The sequence below is a fragment of the Danio rerio genome, chromosome 10 (assembly GCF_049306965.1).
Source record: "Danio rerio strain Tuebingen ecotype United States chromosome 10, GRCz12tu, whole genome shotgun sequence".
NCBI classification, from domain to species: domain Eukaryota; kingdom Metazoa; phylum Chordata; class Actinopteri; order Cypriniformes; family Danionidae; genus Danio; species Danio rerio.
This window is the reverse complement of record NC_133185.1, coordinates 7,992,546-8,009,141: the sequence shown is the minus strand read 5'-3', so window position 1 is coordinate 8,009,141 and position 16,596 is coordinate 7,992,546. Positions and strand designations below refer to the sequence as shown.

At 36.2% G+C, this 16,596-nt stretch overlaps 1 protein-coding gene across 2 annotated transcripts in view; it reads left to right on the top strand.

The window, feature by feature from the left end:
• wrn (WRN RecQ like helicase) overlaps positions 1-9,940 on the top strand; it is a 73,273-nt gene extending 63,333 nt beyond the window's left edge. For both annotated transcript variants that reach the window (XM_073914391.1, XM_073914390.1), the window contains one exon: positions 8,644-9,940. In XM_073914391.1, the coding sequence (XP_073770492.1) occupies positions 8,644-8,757 (114 nt within the window). In that variant the 3' untranslated portion in view covers positions 8,758-9,940. The remainder of the gene's footprint in view (positions 1-8,643) is intronic.
• Positions 9,941-16,596: the final 6,656 nt, after the last annotated feature.

Below are 16,596 nucleotides of genomic sequence, written 5' to 3'. Positions count from 1 at the left end.
ATTATTATTAGCAGTATTATTAATTATATCCATATTTATATTTATTTTATTAAAAACAAGCTTAGATTTGCCCACCTGTCAGGTTATAGACCATATAGGGCACAGCATGTGTATTTGGATAAAACTCAGTTTTTTGAACACACTTCGTTATTACTATTCGTTTATTTGTTTGCTGGAAATTAGAACTGAATTTTGAAATGGTTTTAAAACAAATCTTTGCGCTTAACAAACGCAATTAATTAGGGATGTAACGGTATCAGATTTTCACGGTACGGTAATACCTCGGTATGAATGTCACGGTATGGTATTTATTGAATCATTTACAGGAAAAAACAAAACTTATGAAAATACTCCAAAAAAGTGCCAAAAGTGTCAATGACATACAAATTAGTCATCTATCTGTAAGCTTTGAAACAGGAACTTCAATTTTAATGACAAAAAAATATTAAACCATGTAAAAAAATTAAGTTCAATTTAGTATTGTTGAAAACTCATCACATTCAGCATTTAATCACTCACTCACAAAAACCCTCTTATTTGGGACTGAGGATTCTGGGACAAGAGAGATATGACTTGGCCCAGGTTGACAGCAGTGGGTAACGTTGTGCATTGTCTTTCCCCCACTTGAGAGGACAAACCATGAGTGAGATAGAGGTCTCATGTCTGCATCAATCTGAACAGTGTGCTGACAACACCGCTATTCAGTACGCCCGCGACAACACAGCTGATAAATTAAGAAATTAAGAAAATAAACTCAACCCTTTTAGACCATGCGCCATGTCGCAAAGTGGATTTTTCCATTCTTACATTAGCAAAAATGGATTCTGACACACCCTGAATGCGTTTGCGCCCTGCATTCTTGAGCCCAGAATGTTGCTGTCAATGTGCACAAACTCATAGAAAAGGTGTGTATGTGATCCCCTGAGTCTTTAAAATCTCTCAGAGCAATCATACAGGTGCGGAAACCTCTTTAGAAGCTCTGCTACTTCACTCTTCAGTGTATTCATGTGGATAGTGTTGTTGTTTTGGATTCTGTTCTCCTGTCTGTTCCCTGTGGAATGAGAAACCAATCAGGGGGAAGAAATCACACATTAAAGAAGGCAGAAATCCAGAACACACCCACTGATTGCGTAATCGGCACAAACCAATGCTAGCTCAAAGGTGTTTAAGAGCCACAACACACTCCCTCAAACTTAAAATTAACTTGTTTTTTTTTTTTTTTTTTTAAATCACGTCACGAAATTCAGTTCATTTTTGTATTTCATTAAGTATACCAGTGCCTGAAGACATTTATTTAACTCATTATTAAGCAAAAACATTTTTAGAAACGTTTAAACAATGTGTTCCCTACAAAGTGATTAATAGGATTATCAAAAATGTGTGTATAATATATGTAAAACACTTGACCTTTTAATTCAGTTCCATGTTTTTCAAAGAATAAGCATCATTCCCACTTGGATGCTGTTTTTGATGAATGTGACACTTAGTCGCATGTTGTTAACACAGACATTTTTAGGCTGTAATCTGAATCCCGACCCCTGGTTTAGGTGTAATCCTGTCTGCTAGAGTCATTGAACATCAGACAACCTCCCATGAAGTGATGAGCGCTGTGTGCTGCTTTAGCGTGAGCCAACTGTCTTTAACCTCTGCTTGACCTTTGACACGCGCTATTACCCGACACCTCCCCTTGTAAGCTCAAAGCCATTAAGGTCATAAGGTTGTGACCCGTGTCACTTCAGTTCTCGTCTGATCTTCAGGAGAGTCCAAGAGGTGCGACAGAGTGAAGTCCTGTTTATCCTGAAGATTTTATACATTCGTCTCATCTTTCTAAAATCAAAGAAGAGACCATTTGCATGAATTTGATTAGATGTTTCACATGTTTTTATCTTTAAGATTTTATAAATTTGTGTCATCTTTCTAAAAGAAAATTTCAATTCAATTAAACGGTTTACCAGCCTGATCTCACGAGAAAGCGTAAGTATTTTACGTTTTGCCAGTTTAGTGGTTGATTCGTACGAATTCAGTCGTACGGAATTGTACGATTTTAAAAAGGAGGCGTGGCAACTAACCCCACCCCTAAACCCAACTGTTATTGGGGGATGAGCAAGTCGTACTAAATTGTACGAATTAGATCATACGAGTTCATACGAATTAGCCACTAAATCAAAAAGTTACGAATTGCCTGAGATTGTGTTGGTATTACATATTTAATCAAGATTTTATGCATTTGTCTCACTTTTCTAAATTAATCAAAAATGAAATTATATCAAAATGTTTTAAATGAAATTGAAATTGAAGTGGTAAATATTTCATCCTCAAGTTTTTTTTACATTTCTCATTTCTAAAAACCAGAGATGCCCAAAGTAGGGCCCACGGGCTAAAGTTGTCCCATCTAGAAAGAAAGCAAATGATGTAGAGGGTTGGGGCGAATGCATTTCATCATTTCTAATTTACATACAACTTTTTTTTTTTTTTTTTTGAAAATGAAGTTTTTAAAATGTAAATACTGTCACTCGACGGATAGAGGACTATGCAGAAGACATTGGCAAGCAAATCAAGGCAAAAAGTAGCTTAACTCAATACTGTTATCTATGCGATTGTTTTTGTTTTTACTGTAATAAGTTCATTATAAAAACAATTAGATCCCCTAGTTTTTCACAATTGTTTTTGGGAATTTTTTTTTTCTCCATAAAAGTGACTTGTGGCGGTAATTCCCAGAAATTTGCAGACAATCTTATTTTCCATATTAGTTAGCCTACTATGTCAGGTGTGCAATCTGACACAATGGCAGAAATTATAAGAATAAAGCTCAAGACAAGGGCTGCACGAATTAGGACTGCACGATAACAGAAAAAATGATAATCACGATTATTTTTCTCAAAGTGCTAATAATGACGATTATTCCTTTGTATGTATGTATGTGCCAGAGTCCTGCGGAAAAAATGATTGGAGGGGGTAATTTATGTGTAACTTTATTTATTTATGATTTGGTATTGGGGAAAACAAAAACCATGCGGGTCAGGTGGTTGAAACTGTAGGCTACAAATAATTAATCTGTTATTAATTAATGAATTATTCATAATTAATTCACCGCTGCCTATGACAACGATGCCATCGTCCATCACGATGTTTCACATTAGACATTGTACGATGACAAATTGGTCGACATCACCCAATTCTAATTCAGGGATTGCGAAAACTAGGGGGTGTGAATTTTAAAATATATATATCACCATATATGTCACCTGAAACAGCTTCCGGGTCCAGCCGCTTTATCAATCTGAATGGGTAGAATCAACAAACGGTAATAATACATTTACTTTAAAGTGTGATAGGACTAAAACATCTTCATAAACAAATATTTTCTCGTTTCAAATGAGTAGCGGCTTGGACCCTGAAACAGTATTCCATACGTCATGACTTAACAAGCACATACAAAGCAATGATTTTTAGTTATTTTTAATAAATATTAAGTACATTGGGACACTACCCATGGGAACTATATTTATCTTCGGCCCACTAGCCTTAATCAAGTTTGGTTTTTGGCCCTTCATAAGAGAAAGTTTGGGCTACGCTGATTTAAATGAAGTTGAAACTAAATTTTTAAAGTAAATACTTTTTTTATTTAGACTTATATGTTGTATAAAGTTTATTTTTCTGTGGTTATCTTTTCCAGTAAGAAGGTTATTATTGCACGCATCTCTCTGACCTATTAACATGGACATTAATAGTGATTGAAGCTTGTTTAAAGAGCACATCCATCATTGCTCTTTTGTCCCGCAGTGACACAAGCGTGTCGATCGATGTGACATCATTAGGGAGTCTCTAAACACACCCTCCCCGATGTTCCCTTGGCCACTCCAGAAACACACAAATGATTTAGCACGAAAGCTGAACAGATTGCAAGTCGGCCAGATAAGAAGAGCTGCCTGGAAGGAAATGAAGTTTGGAAGGACACGTAAATGGCTTATGAGGAATTGTGATGGATGTTAATCCGATGGTGGGCAGCGCGGGGTTTTCCTGTGTTGATGCAGCTGTCTGCGACATGTAAGCCTTCACACTCTTCTCAGTCTCCTCTCTCAGTGCTGTGGGTGCAACTTAAAAGCCAAATTGATTTTTGGAGCATTACTTTCTAGCCTTAACAGGAAACGGTGAACCTTTTGAACAGTTACTCTTTGGATGAAAACAGACGCATTAGCAATATTTCCAGCCACCTATTTTTGGAGCATTGCATAAAAAATGGTGGACAGAAATTAGGGCTTCACGATATTGGGGAAAAAACACTGACATTGCAATATTTAATTTTTATTTAATACATTTTTAAAGCAATTGGGATTGTTTTGAAGAGTATTTACTGAAGCTGTAATAAACTAATAACAAGCATTAAATAAACACAATATAGTAAAGTATATACAAATAAAATAAACAATATAGTTTTCTGGGATTCTAGCAGTAATCAGGTACACAAAGTGTATAGTCAAATGTAAACTTGTATATACATATATACAATTAATCTGTCTTAAAAGACAGCAATTTAACTTTTGAAAACCATATCTCCAATATCACAAAAACTGCCTTCTTTCATCGGAGGAATATCGCTAAGTTAAGAAGCATGCTATCCATATCAGATGCAGAAAAGCGAAATCATGCTTTTATGACTTTTAGGCTGGATTACTGTAATGCTCTGTTCACTGGCAGCCCAGAGGCTTTTGAAAAATGAAAGTTTAATATAAATTTGAAACAGTTTGATATAGTACCTAATTGTTATAGCTATAGCTTTTGTTAGTTTTATATTGGTTTATTTATTTAATGTGATTTTATTATAGGCCTATCTGATATTTGTAATTCTTTAAATTATTTCAATATAGGGCTATTTTATCTAGATATGACACTATTGTTTTGAGCCTACAAAAGTGGACATTAAATTTGTAAAGTTTAATATCGTACTGTTGTATTCATATAGTGTATTATCTCCAAAATAAATTAAAACAATAAAAATAAAAGAAAAAAGCCGCTTGCGGCATCAACAGAGCTATGAAGGGAGCGCTCTTTTCCTCGGTCTCACACACACACAGGCATCTAAACGCGGAAAAACACACTTATTAAACTTGACAAAACCTCTTGAAAACCTTTACTGTCTGCTGTGTCTTTAATATGGTGTAAAGATTAGTATGCGTTATTGAAACATCAAAGATGCAGCAAAGAAAGATCATTTTATGCAACAGCCTTACATTTGAAAGAGAAACATAAGGGCGATCATATGCAAAAAAGACCCCAGCCTATAATTTGTTCCAGATGTTTTCTTTCCCTTATATATTTATTTGTTTATGTGTTTGGCGCATGTACTCGTGTGCGATTGGAAAACTGTGCCCACCTCTCCTTTCACTCTGCCCCGAAGCCCCGGCTGGCCCTCTTTGGCCCAAGGTATTCGGCGGGCCGAAAAAGGCCGGCCGCTGGCCCCAAGAAAGCCCAGCTTTGGCCCGATTAGGACCCGGAAGTGACAGTGGAAACGCCACTGGCCTTGGCTCGCCCTGGCTCGCTCGCTTTAGGCGCGATAGTGGAAACGCGGCTAATGAAAAGACTTGTCTGTCACTGGGATCTTTCAGGAATCAGTCTCACCCTCTCCACTCCTACATGAGCATCTGCTCCTCATGCAGGCCAGGTTTAGGATTATGGAGACCGCGGATTAGGGAGAAATAGACTAACATAAGCGTCAAAGTAGTACAAATGATAATGTTTATAATCTCTTTGGGAAGTGATGCTGGCTACAGTTTCGCTAATTAATGCAGCATAACATTCCTTAAGAGGATTTGGATTTCAAAAGATAATGTGTGCAAAATCATACTACTGCTAGAGACATGATAGTTACAGACAAAAGGATCTGCACTTTTGTTAGTGTGCCTTAACCAATCTGAATAAGGTTTCTATTTGACTGAAAAGGGTGATGTGGATCTGAAATAATCCAAGATGCATAAGTGTATGGTTTGTCTTCCAAACTACCATGTTTATTTATCTATACATCACTTAACTTTTGAACTGCTTAGTATATGAGACTGAAAAATATTGAAAAAATAGAAATAAGTAATTTCTCCCTCTTTCTGCAGGCAAAAATAATACAAATATTGTCTTGAAAAAAGAAGTATTAGTTTTGACTTGTCTATAACTGGAATAGAAGTGGGATTATCAATGGATTGAATGAATGTATCGCCTTGTGTTTAATTAATGTTCTTTATCGCATGGCAATCCATTATTATCCATCACATATCTTTTATATATTTAAAAAAAAAGTATAGTTTGCTATACTTTTGTTTTGTAAATACACTTTTAATGCAGTCTATAGAGTTGGCCAGGCCAACATTTCACATCTTTATGTATATCATATACCCCTGTTTGTTTTTTTCAACACATTTCTAAACGTAATAGTTTTAATAACTCATCTGTAATAACTGATTTATTTTATCTTTGCCATAATTATAGTAAATAATATTTTACTAGATTTTTTTAGACATTTAAAGGCTTAATTATGTTAACTAATCAGGTTAGGGTAATTAGGCCAGTTATTGTATAACGATGGTTTGTTCTGGAGGCTATCAAAAAAAAAAAAACTTAGATGTTGACTTATGAAGTAAGGGATAATCAACAGCTTGCTGTGTGTTAAGGGATTTTAATGCACGACATAGAGGCGAAGGACCACACAAATTGCAGCTGAGTGTGATCGCCTTTGCGAAGTGCATTAAAATCCTTTAAAGCACGGCAAGCCGTTGATTATCCCGCTTATTCCATGGTCATTTGCCAAGGTAGGCATAAGTTTTAAATAGTTTTGCTTTTTAAAGCGTAATATTTGTCTGAATTGTTATTAGTTTTGACATGTTAGGTTTTCTAGTCCCTCCACTGAATCAGCTGTGACAGGAAGACAGGTGCAAAGAGTGAGAGTTGTTTATACCTGCTAAAATTAAGATGCGATTTCATCAATACAATCACAGGTCGACAAATAAGAGATTCCCAATCACTCCTGGAGTGTGTTTTCAGTCACATGTGTTTTTATTTGTCTACTTTCTACCACCTCTCTGATGAGGGAGGATGTGTATGTATATGGCTTTCTCTTAACATTATCTTTAATGCTGCAAAAGCTGGGCTAACCATAGCAGAATTTCCGCAATATACATTTCGTAATAAACATACAAATTATTAAATTATATCAATTAAATACGCTTTAGGAAAATGTTACTGTATGCTTTGGCTGATAAAATGAAAGATAATTTATATCCTATTAACTTTAAGCCTTCACTGTTTAGCTTTAACTTGTTTCTGTTTAACAAATATTTTTGAACATCTTGAGTAAATAATGTAATTAAGTCTCTTTCGAATTAAATCATTAGGCTAGGCAAATTGATATCATGGAATTGATCTAACTAAATGAACGCAATCGTTGCTTTGAGTAGAAAAATGTTACGATTATTAAAACACATTGATCTATGCACATGAAATTAAACATTCACAAAGTTGTATGAAACGCCAATTCAATGTCACATTGGATGCATTTTTAAGAGAAAGCAGCCAAAGCCTATCTCAGAAATCTCTACTGTTAAATATGTAAGTTATGGAAATTTAGCAAAAGAAAAAACATATCGGGACAGGTGAGAGAACATTCTGCTTTATTTATCTTCTTTAAAAGCAGTTAATCAAACATGCAGAATCAGTGTAATATTACATTATTTACGGTCATAAATAAATTATGGAACTGCGATTTGCCAAACAATACAGCTGAGAACAAGTAATAGGTTAAAAAGTCCAAAGAATGACTAGTAGATACACCAAAGATTTATTATACATCACTTTTTAACAACAGAGATGCAAGATATTAGATCCAGCGGCAGGTCCTGTGATGGTCTGGCCATTTGCGGAGCTGTTGCTTACCACTCAGAGCTTCTCACATTTTTAAAAGACATGCTATCCTTATACATAAACTGCCGATTTGATTTTAAAATAACTATATTCTCGCTTGGGGCGATGCGGTGGCACAGTAGGTAGTGCTGTCGCCTCACAGCAAGAAGATCGCTGGTTCGAGCCACGGCTGGGTCAGTTGGCATTTCTGTGTGGAGTTTGCATGTTCTCCCTGCATTTGCATGGGTTTCCTGTGGGTGCTCCGGTTTCCCACACAATCCAAAGATATGCGTTACAGGTGAATTGCGTAGGCTAAATTGTCCATAGTGTATGAGTGTAAATGAGTGTGTATAGATGTTTCCCAGAGATGGGTTGCAGCTGGAAGGGCATCCGCTGCTTAAAACATATACTGGATAAGTTGGCGGTTCATTCAGCTGTGGTGACCCCAGATTAATAAAGGGACTAAGCCGGAAAAAAAATGAATAAATGAATATTCTCGCTTGAAAAACTCTTAAAACTGGCATAATTGATCAATATTTTTCTACTTTTGCGGATTTTCTATCCGCCATTTACAGTCCTCAGCTGAACTTTTTTTTGATCTGAAATCAAAGTGGATTCATTATGATTTATTGGTATATTCATATTGGTGCTGTGACCCGGATGGGAGTGAAATTTTGATGGTTCTGCTGCTCGGATCTGTGTAGCTAAGAAGTTTGTAAAAATTTAACAACAGGCTGGTTATTGTTTTTGTTTCCACAGACTGTGAGTCAGCCTGCAAAGAGAAAACTGCCTGACTGGACTGCAGGACCTACAACATCAGTAACGACTACATCGGAAAAGAGAACCAAAAAGAAGAAAGGACTTTTCAGTTGACAGTCTTATCGTTTATGTTGATATTTTGTACATTTTCTAATTAGTTTTTGTTAATGGCCTAAGAGGGCGTCACCTTATTTGTCTTTAATTGTTCTCAAGGCTCTTGTTAAAAGTGAAGGGGGACCAGCAGCTTGATGTCTGCCGCCAGCTTGAACTCTTCCTAGTATTTTTCAGATTTCTCACAGCCAAAACACTAGTCAGGGAGTCTTTCTCAATTTGTGCGTATCGTGTTTCTACTTCCGTGAGCAGCCCGAAGCTGTATGCTACTGCCGTCCACCTGTCGTTGTGGAAGCACTTCTCAAAGACTTCAAAAAACGAAGATTTTGCAAGTGTGGGCGGAGGACTTTATACAGTAAGTCCTTCATTCTTGGACATTAAAGTCTCTGACCATGGACAATTTTTGAAAGTTGGGAAAGTTTTTTGCCAAAGAGAAGATTTTCAAAAACAAACGAAAAGCTATGAGTTACTTTACTTCATAAACCCGTTTTAACCTGCAACTATTAACATCATTTCTATTATGTCCATAGTTCCTTAAATTAATCATTTAAAGGCAATGGGTTTGCTCACTTTTTTAAAGTAAGCTAATCACTTTAAAAGCAAACAAGTTTATTCACTTAAGTAAATTGAACCTTTCTCTTTATACAGTGTAAATGTGTCTTTACGGTGCCCGGGAGAGCTTAACGTGCTGCGATTTAAGAAAACATGCAATTACAAAAAAGCCAGCAAATTAAGAAAAGATCTTCATCAGTTTGACAAACATTTTATGAAAATGCACTGCATTTTCACACGACCCAATCAATTAATAAAACGAGTTGCATTTCACACAACGCAAAAAATAAAATGTGCATTGTATTTCCTCACAATGCAAACATTAATGAAAACGCACTGCATTTCCACACAACGCAAACAATTATTAAAACTCTGCGTTTTCTCACAAGGCAAACATTTTACGAAAACACGCTGCATTTTCACACAACGCAAACAATTAATTAAATGTGCTAAATTTTAACACAACAGAATGGAAATGTTTTAAGGAAACCCTAAAATGTTATTTAGGCCAATTAATACTAAAGACAAAGTAAAATGAACAAACAAAAAACTCATGGATCAAAGATCACCTACAACTTCACTGAGCCCTAGTCACGGCACAGCGCTTTATTAATTTGATTGCGTTGTGAATAAATGCAGCGGGTTTTATTATTGTGTTTAAGTTGTGAGGATTGTCAAATGGATGACGATCATTTCTTAATTCGCTAGCGTTTTTTGTAATTGCATGTGTTTTCTTAAATTGCAGCACGTTAAGTTCTCTTGGCCTCCGTACATTTTACTTCATACAGTGAAAAAGTAAATTGGCATCTTACTATTGCTTGCTTGAACTGAAGCAAGACATTTACAGAGCTACTCTGTGTAAATAGGTGCAAAATAAAAGTCAAAAGGCCCAGTGTTCCCTATAGAAACCCACATATCCTGTCTCATCGCGTACACAACAGCGAGTCTTCGATAAGCTTGGCAGATTTCTGATGTTTCCATCACCACCTTCCCTAAAACCTCTCAGTGTTTTTTAGCAAGACATTTTGCTTCTGCAACTCACCTGATGCTGCTTAAATCTTTTCTATGTCAATACTTGACTAGTTTTGTCTCCCTACGCAAACATTTCACGAAAACGCACTGCATTTTCACACAGCGCAAACAATTATTAAAACGCACTGCATTTTCACACAGTGCAAATAATTATTAAGACACGCTGCATTTTATTACAATGCAAGCAATTAACAAAACACGCTGCATTTGACACAACGCAAACAATAAATGTGCGCCATTTTTTCACAACGCAAACATTTTACGAAAAGGCACTGCATTTTCTCACAACACAAACAATTAATAAAACGCACTGCGTTTTACACAATGCAAACAATTATTTAAACACGCTGCATTTTTTCACAACGCAAACATTTTACGAAAACGCGTTGCATTTTCACGCAACGCAAGCAATTATTAAACGCTGCGCTCTCACAACGCAAAATTTTATGAAAACGCACTGCATTTTCACACAACAAAAACACTCAATAAGACATTTTGCTTCTGCAACTCACCTGATGCTGCTAAAAACCTATCTATGTCAATACTTGACCGGTGTTGCACAACTCCAAATTATTTTGTGTTAACCTTGGTAACCAGTGTACATTATTGTTTTGTATAAAAAAATAACAAAAATATAAGTAATTAAAGAGATGTAGCTGCAGCTGTCATTCTTTTTTTTGTAAACAATTTGTTGCATTGCACTGCTGTTATTTAAATGAAGAAAAAAAAATCTTATTAAAATCTAAATGAAATGAAAACTCACTTGTTTCTAAATACATATTAATTGAAGGCACAACTGTAGAATAGTATTTAAGTATACTGCACTGATAGTCCACTACTACAGTATGCTCTACCACAGACTAAATGAGGACAGAGGGCATCTATTGCAAGATTTTTTGAGCTTATAGACACTCACAGGGGTGATAGCGTTCCGGCACCACGCCGGATTTCCGGCGTACTGTGGCTGCGGGTAGGGTTGTGACGGTGAGGAAATTTCCCCACCGGTTAATCGACATGTGACAACACCGGTAATACCGGTATCACCGTGGGAGTGGGCATTTTTTCATTTCCTCTTTTTTCTGATTTTAAATAGCTTATAAATGCGTGCGTATAATACTTTCACTTTCAGTTTTGCGGGAGTTGCCAATTCGGTGTCAATTGTTTGAATGGACGGAAAGGAAACTACAAAAAAAATCCCTGTTATTAAACAAAACATAACTTTTATTTACATAACGAATAAAACACAACACTGCTACAGGCTGAAAAAACTGTGTAAGTTGGAACCATACAAATAACAACCATAAACGCCTATGTTATTAACAGCTTAGTCCTTATGAACAATCCGTTTATAAAATACATTATTAACGAATTTAGGCTATTGAAGAATAAACCGAATATGAAATATGATCCTTGCATAATAATCACAACTAAACAAGCGAGCACTCATTTTATAATTAAACTATATGAAAAAAAATTAAGAATTGAAACATTATGTAAAAAATCAAAGGGCAGGCTAAATAAAAGCGCCTCGTCAGAGCTAAACACCGCATGTGTCAGTTTACAGCTTCTGGAAAGATCAGACAACCTATACAGATCACACAATCTCAATAAACAACATGTAAATGTATAAATATTTCGATAAGTATTGTTATGGAATATTTATAACTAAATGATCTTGCTTTTTGGTTTTATCGATACAGCTTTGATCTCTCTTACAAGCGGCAGTTACAGGCGCAGCATAAGGGCGTCTCACACTGTCAGTGGCGGAATACACACAGCACTGCCAAGACGTTTTATTTTTATTTTATTTGTTGCAGATTTGCACGTTGTTCCTTTAAAAAAAAACTTTTATTTTTTAATTCTCTCAAGTTTAATGTTGTCTATCGAGTAACTATCGAGTCCCTCGGATTGGAGTTCAGTGCGAATTAAGACTATTGACCAACCGCCCTGTAAGTTTAAACACTACAGGTCCACAGCTCTGGTGTGGTATGAATTACACGTTTTAAATGACAGCGAGACATGCTACGTTTAGTTTTTATTGTAAAATATACATTATAACCCAGTACACGGTAAATAATGTTTAGAATGGCTTGTCTATTGACGGCGTATAGCCGTTAATTAAATATGCTGAGCATATTTTCATTAAAATTAAAACACATTAATACAAATTAGCCACCCTTTGATTTTTTTTCGTTTACGTATATTTTTATCAAACGAAAAATGCAATGAATTGTTAATTTTTGTTTTCATTTTATTCGAAATAATAGGCCTATAATTTATAGGCTATCTTTGGCTTCAATTGCGTTTTTACAGATATCCTACCAATAGACTTTTTTTGGCTCAAAGACATTTATGCCTATTAATTTCAGAAGTGCATTTTGACAGATTTCGTAAAGGCTTCAGCTATTCTACCTGTCAGCTGCACCTGCCTAAGTTTTGCAACTTGACTTGTGTTGTGGCTCGATGTCTGAATGAGAGAGAGAGAGAGAGAGAGAGAGAGAGAGAGAGAAATCAGTCCTCAGATTCGATGTGTGGCCGCACGTCTCAGTTACTTTATTGCAATTTTTAATATTGGCTCATCTAAATAAACTTTTCATATATTAAAAGCCGAAATATTGCCAGACAGAAGAAGCAACTTTCGGTTTTTGAAGAGAGCGGCCTCAGTTATAAAAGATGCGCGCATACACAGGATTCGATCTTTTTGGCCTAGACATTATGGATTTTTTTGACATTAAACACATAATCAAGTGGAAATAAGAACAGCTGAACTTCGGAAAAAGTCCTCACGTTGCCACGATGTTTCTCTGCAGTTGGATTGTCAATGGCGCAGCATTGCTAAATCACTCGTTTTAATTAAAAAAAATATATTTATTATTAAACATTGTGAGATGATGGTCGCGTGAATTTTTTTTAAATAAGAGTATGCGTTGCGTATGTATGGATCTATCCGCGACCCACCCATAGTTAAACATGAAGGTGCGTGTATAAATTACTTATGTTTCCAGATACTGCCACCTTTGTCAGGCAAAGTTTGCAGATCGCCTCATTAACGTCGTCAGGTTCTCTTATGCATTTGGTTTGAACCCAAAATTTTGCCAAATATGCGCCTTTGCATTGCGTTTTGACAATAAATCGTCCGCCATCCTCTTTCTGTAAATTCGACTCCTCTTTCTCCTCACGTGGTAAATGAAATATGACGCACTGTAGCTTTAGATTTTAATTATAGAGCATGCCTTAGTTTTAAGTCAATTATTTATAATTATATTTTCCATTTATTTTAAATAAATGTTTAATAAAAAAAATAAAAAACGAATACTTAAAAAACAAATGTGGGGACGGTGTCACGGTAGAAAAGTGATGTCACCGGTGTTGCGTCTTAACACCGGTATCACCGTCAACACCGTCTATCGTGGCAAGCCTATGCTGCGGGGAAAAAAATCAGGTTCACGGATATTGATCTGTCATTCACTCACTGCTGAAAGCGCCGGATTGGTTTTATTAAGTGCCATTTTGTGTGCTCGTGAATCATCTTTTGAGTGTAGACGCCATGTAAATAAAAGATTAATTGTGTAATTTAGAGAGCTTTATAAATTATAACGGATCTTTGTGAGATCTCTATGAACTAAGATTAGTGACGCTTTTTAGTGATAATAAGAGGAGCGTGCTTTGCACTTTCCAGGCTATAATCCATTCAGAAGTTGTATGAAACTTTCGTTTTCGGCACATATACGCTGAAATGTTTTGGGAATGACATCTGCATATTTACGCTGGGTTTATTCTCGAAATAACGGTGAAGCAATTAATAGACGTTGTTTAATTCTCCTTAAACAACTTAGTGTTTCAGCTATGAAAGAGTTCAGTTTTGTATGTAGCCTAATGGCAAAGTGTTTATATTTAGTTTCGTTTTTTATTCAGCTTATTTAGAAAAACGTTTGGAGCAGTTTTTATTCGTTAAAAATAAGTTTTTTTAACGAACAGCGCCCAGCGGAAGACCATCATTGTCTGTTTGATCAGTTTGCCTTCTCAGATCATGACGACTTGCCTAAAATAAAAGATATAAAACAGTTCAAGTATAAAACAATGGTAGCTTAAACGTTAAAGAATGTGTGCTATTAGGAACATAGTTTGCTTATAAAAAGCTTGCAGGACATCGAGGCGCCAGAGCAATCACTTGCATTTTTTCAGTGGAAGTAATTTAAAGTTATCCGTCATTTTTGCTCACAAAGTACGAGTAATACATCAAAAAACGTTACAGCGTTTTTATAAAATAAAGAAAACCAAAATTATGCGCTTTCTGACGTCTGGTTTTTGAACAGGAGCGCTTAACAAAATAAAGCAAAATGTATATGCCTCACAGACATAATAAATATATTCATAGAAAGCTTTAAATTATTACTTAACGAAATAAAACAAATCGAAAACAAGAAAACTCCTTCATGTAATCCGTAAAGATGAATTTCTCTCTAAAGGCGAGTCCAAGAGGAGATTGCCAGTCAGGATCTTTGCGACACTGACTCAGAATAAGTTTATTAATAAATAATTAAGATATGTCCTTACTCTTTCCTCGACACATTCATTGTTATTTGTTTTTGCCGGTGCTTGGGGCGAGTTTTAGCTTATTGTGTGCGCTTGAACGCGGATTCACAGTAGCAGTTTTAACATGGAGTGACACGACATCTGACGTACAGATGACACTGGCACATTCCGGTGGCACGTCCGGTTTTCCACTGTCATGTGTCACTCGCTAGTGGCATGTGTAGTGACCTGTGTCACTCAAGAGTGTCGCGCTGCATGTCACTGCAGTGACATCGACACCCGGCGAAGCTTATGACATTAATTAACACGAGCAAAACCATATTTAATCATTACGCGACTTTTAACCTAGTTTATCGCGTCGCAAGGTCGTTTATTTGCTGAGCTACTCCACGATGTTTTAATTTAAACGCATTTATTTTATGTATTCGTAGTCATACTTCCGTACGTAATATAGTCATTTGACAGTACATGTCAGTCAAATTTATTGTGGCATGCTTATGTATGGGAGGGGTTACACTTATCTGTTGTACTGTATATTATTGCATCCTGGCAGTTCCTTTGTTCCCTACAATATGGACTTCTCTATGTTTTTAATTCATTCATTTATTTTATTATTTAACTTATTTTCATTTTAAGGTATTTTAAATAATATCCTTTAAAAAGTTATAATAAAATGCATGTTGAAAACTCATAACATATATGCATGTAAGATAACAGGTGTCATTTGCCTAATGATTTTTAAATATTAAAGCAAAGAGACTTATAAGATTAATGTGCTTATAACGTGCTTATACTGACACCTACTGGCACATGTCACAAGATCACTGACACTGGCATGTGTCACTGACATTACCGGCATGTGTCTAAAAAGAGCCACTTGACAATAATGATGATCAGGGTTACACATAGGCTATTAATATATTTGGGCCCAGGGGCCCACACGTTATGTGTTAAAAGTGCGTTGCATACATAGTACCCCCACCCCTACTCACCTCAGGGGCAAGGAAAAAAGTTCAGGCTCAGGAATTTTTTCCACTATCAGCCCTGCACTCAAAGAAATGGCTTTTCCTGCTTGTTCAAACTAAGTATTTAAAATGAGTTGAAACAACACAATTCTTAGTTTTGGGGGAGCAGGTAAGGGGTGGGGGGGTTGACTTTATCGTTTTATGTTCAGTCATTCATTCGTTCATTAATTTTCCTAAAACTTTGGGTGCTTTCACACCTAGACTTTTGTTTCGGAACCTTTCTAGTTTCCCCAGTTAGCATGGTTCGTTTCGCATATGTGAATCCAGCAATCCTGCTTGGATCCGTGCCAAAGCAATCGGTCCGAGATTGCCTGAATGAGGTGGTCTCGGCTCGATTGAAACAAACTCTGGAGCGGATCGATTGTAGTGAGAAAGGGATATGATCCGAGCCCGGCTATATCACAGTGTATCATGGATATGTCATAAGCATATATACGGCTATATGAACAGAGAGGGAGGGAGATCATTTCTACCGGTTAATGTGTGTTCATGTAAAATAAAACTAACGAGAGCTGTTTATCCGTTAGGAAAATTGACCGAACTGCAGTCTTGGTTTATCTGTTATTTCTCTATAATGTAAAGCCTATAATGCATAAGCCAACTGCTATATTTGAGAAGGTCTTACCTATGCTCAATATTTAGTGCCGACATCTCTGGGTGTCACCATTCAAAATGAAAGCACAGCTTTTCGCTTATA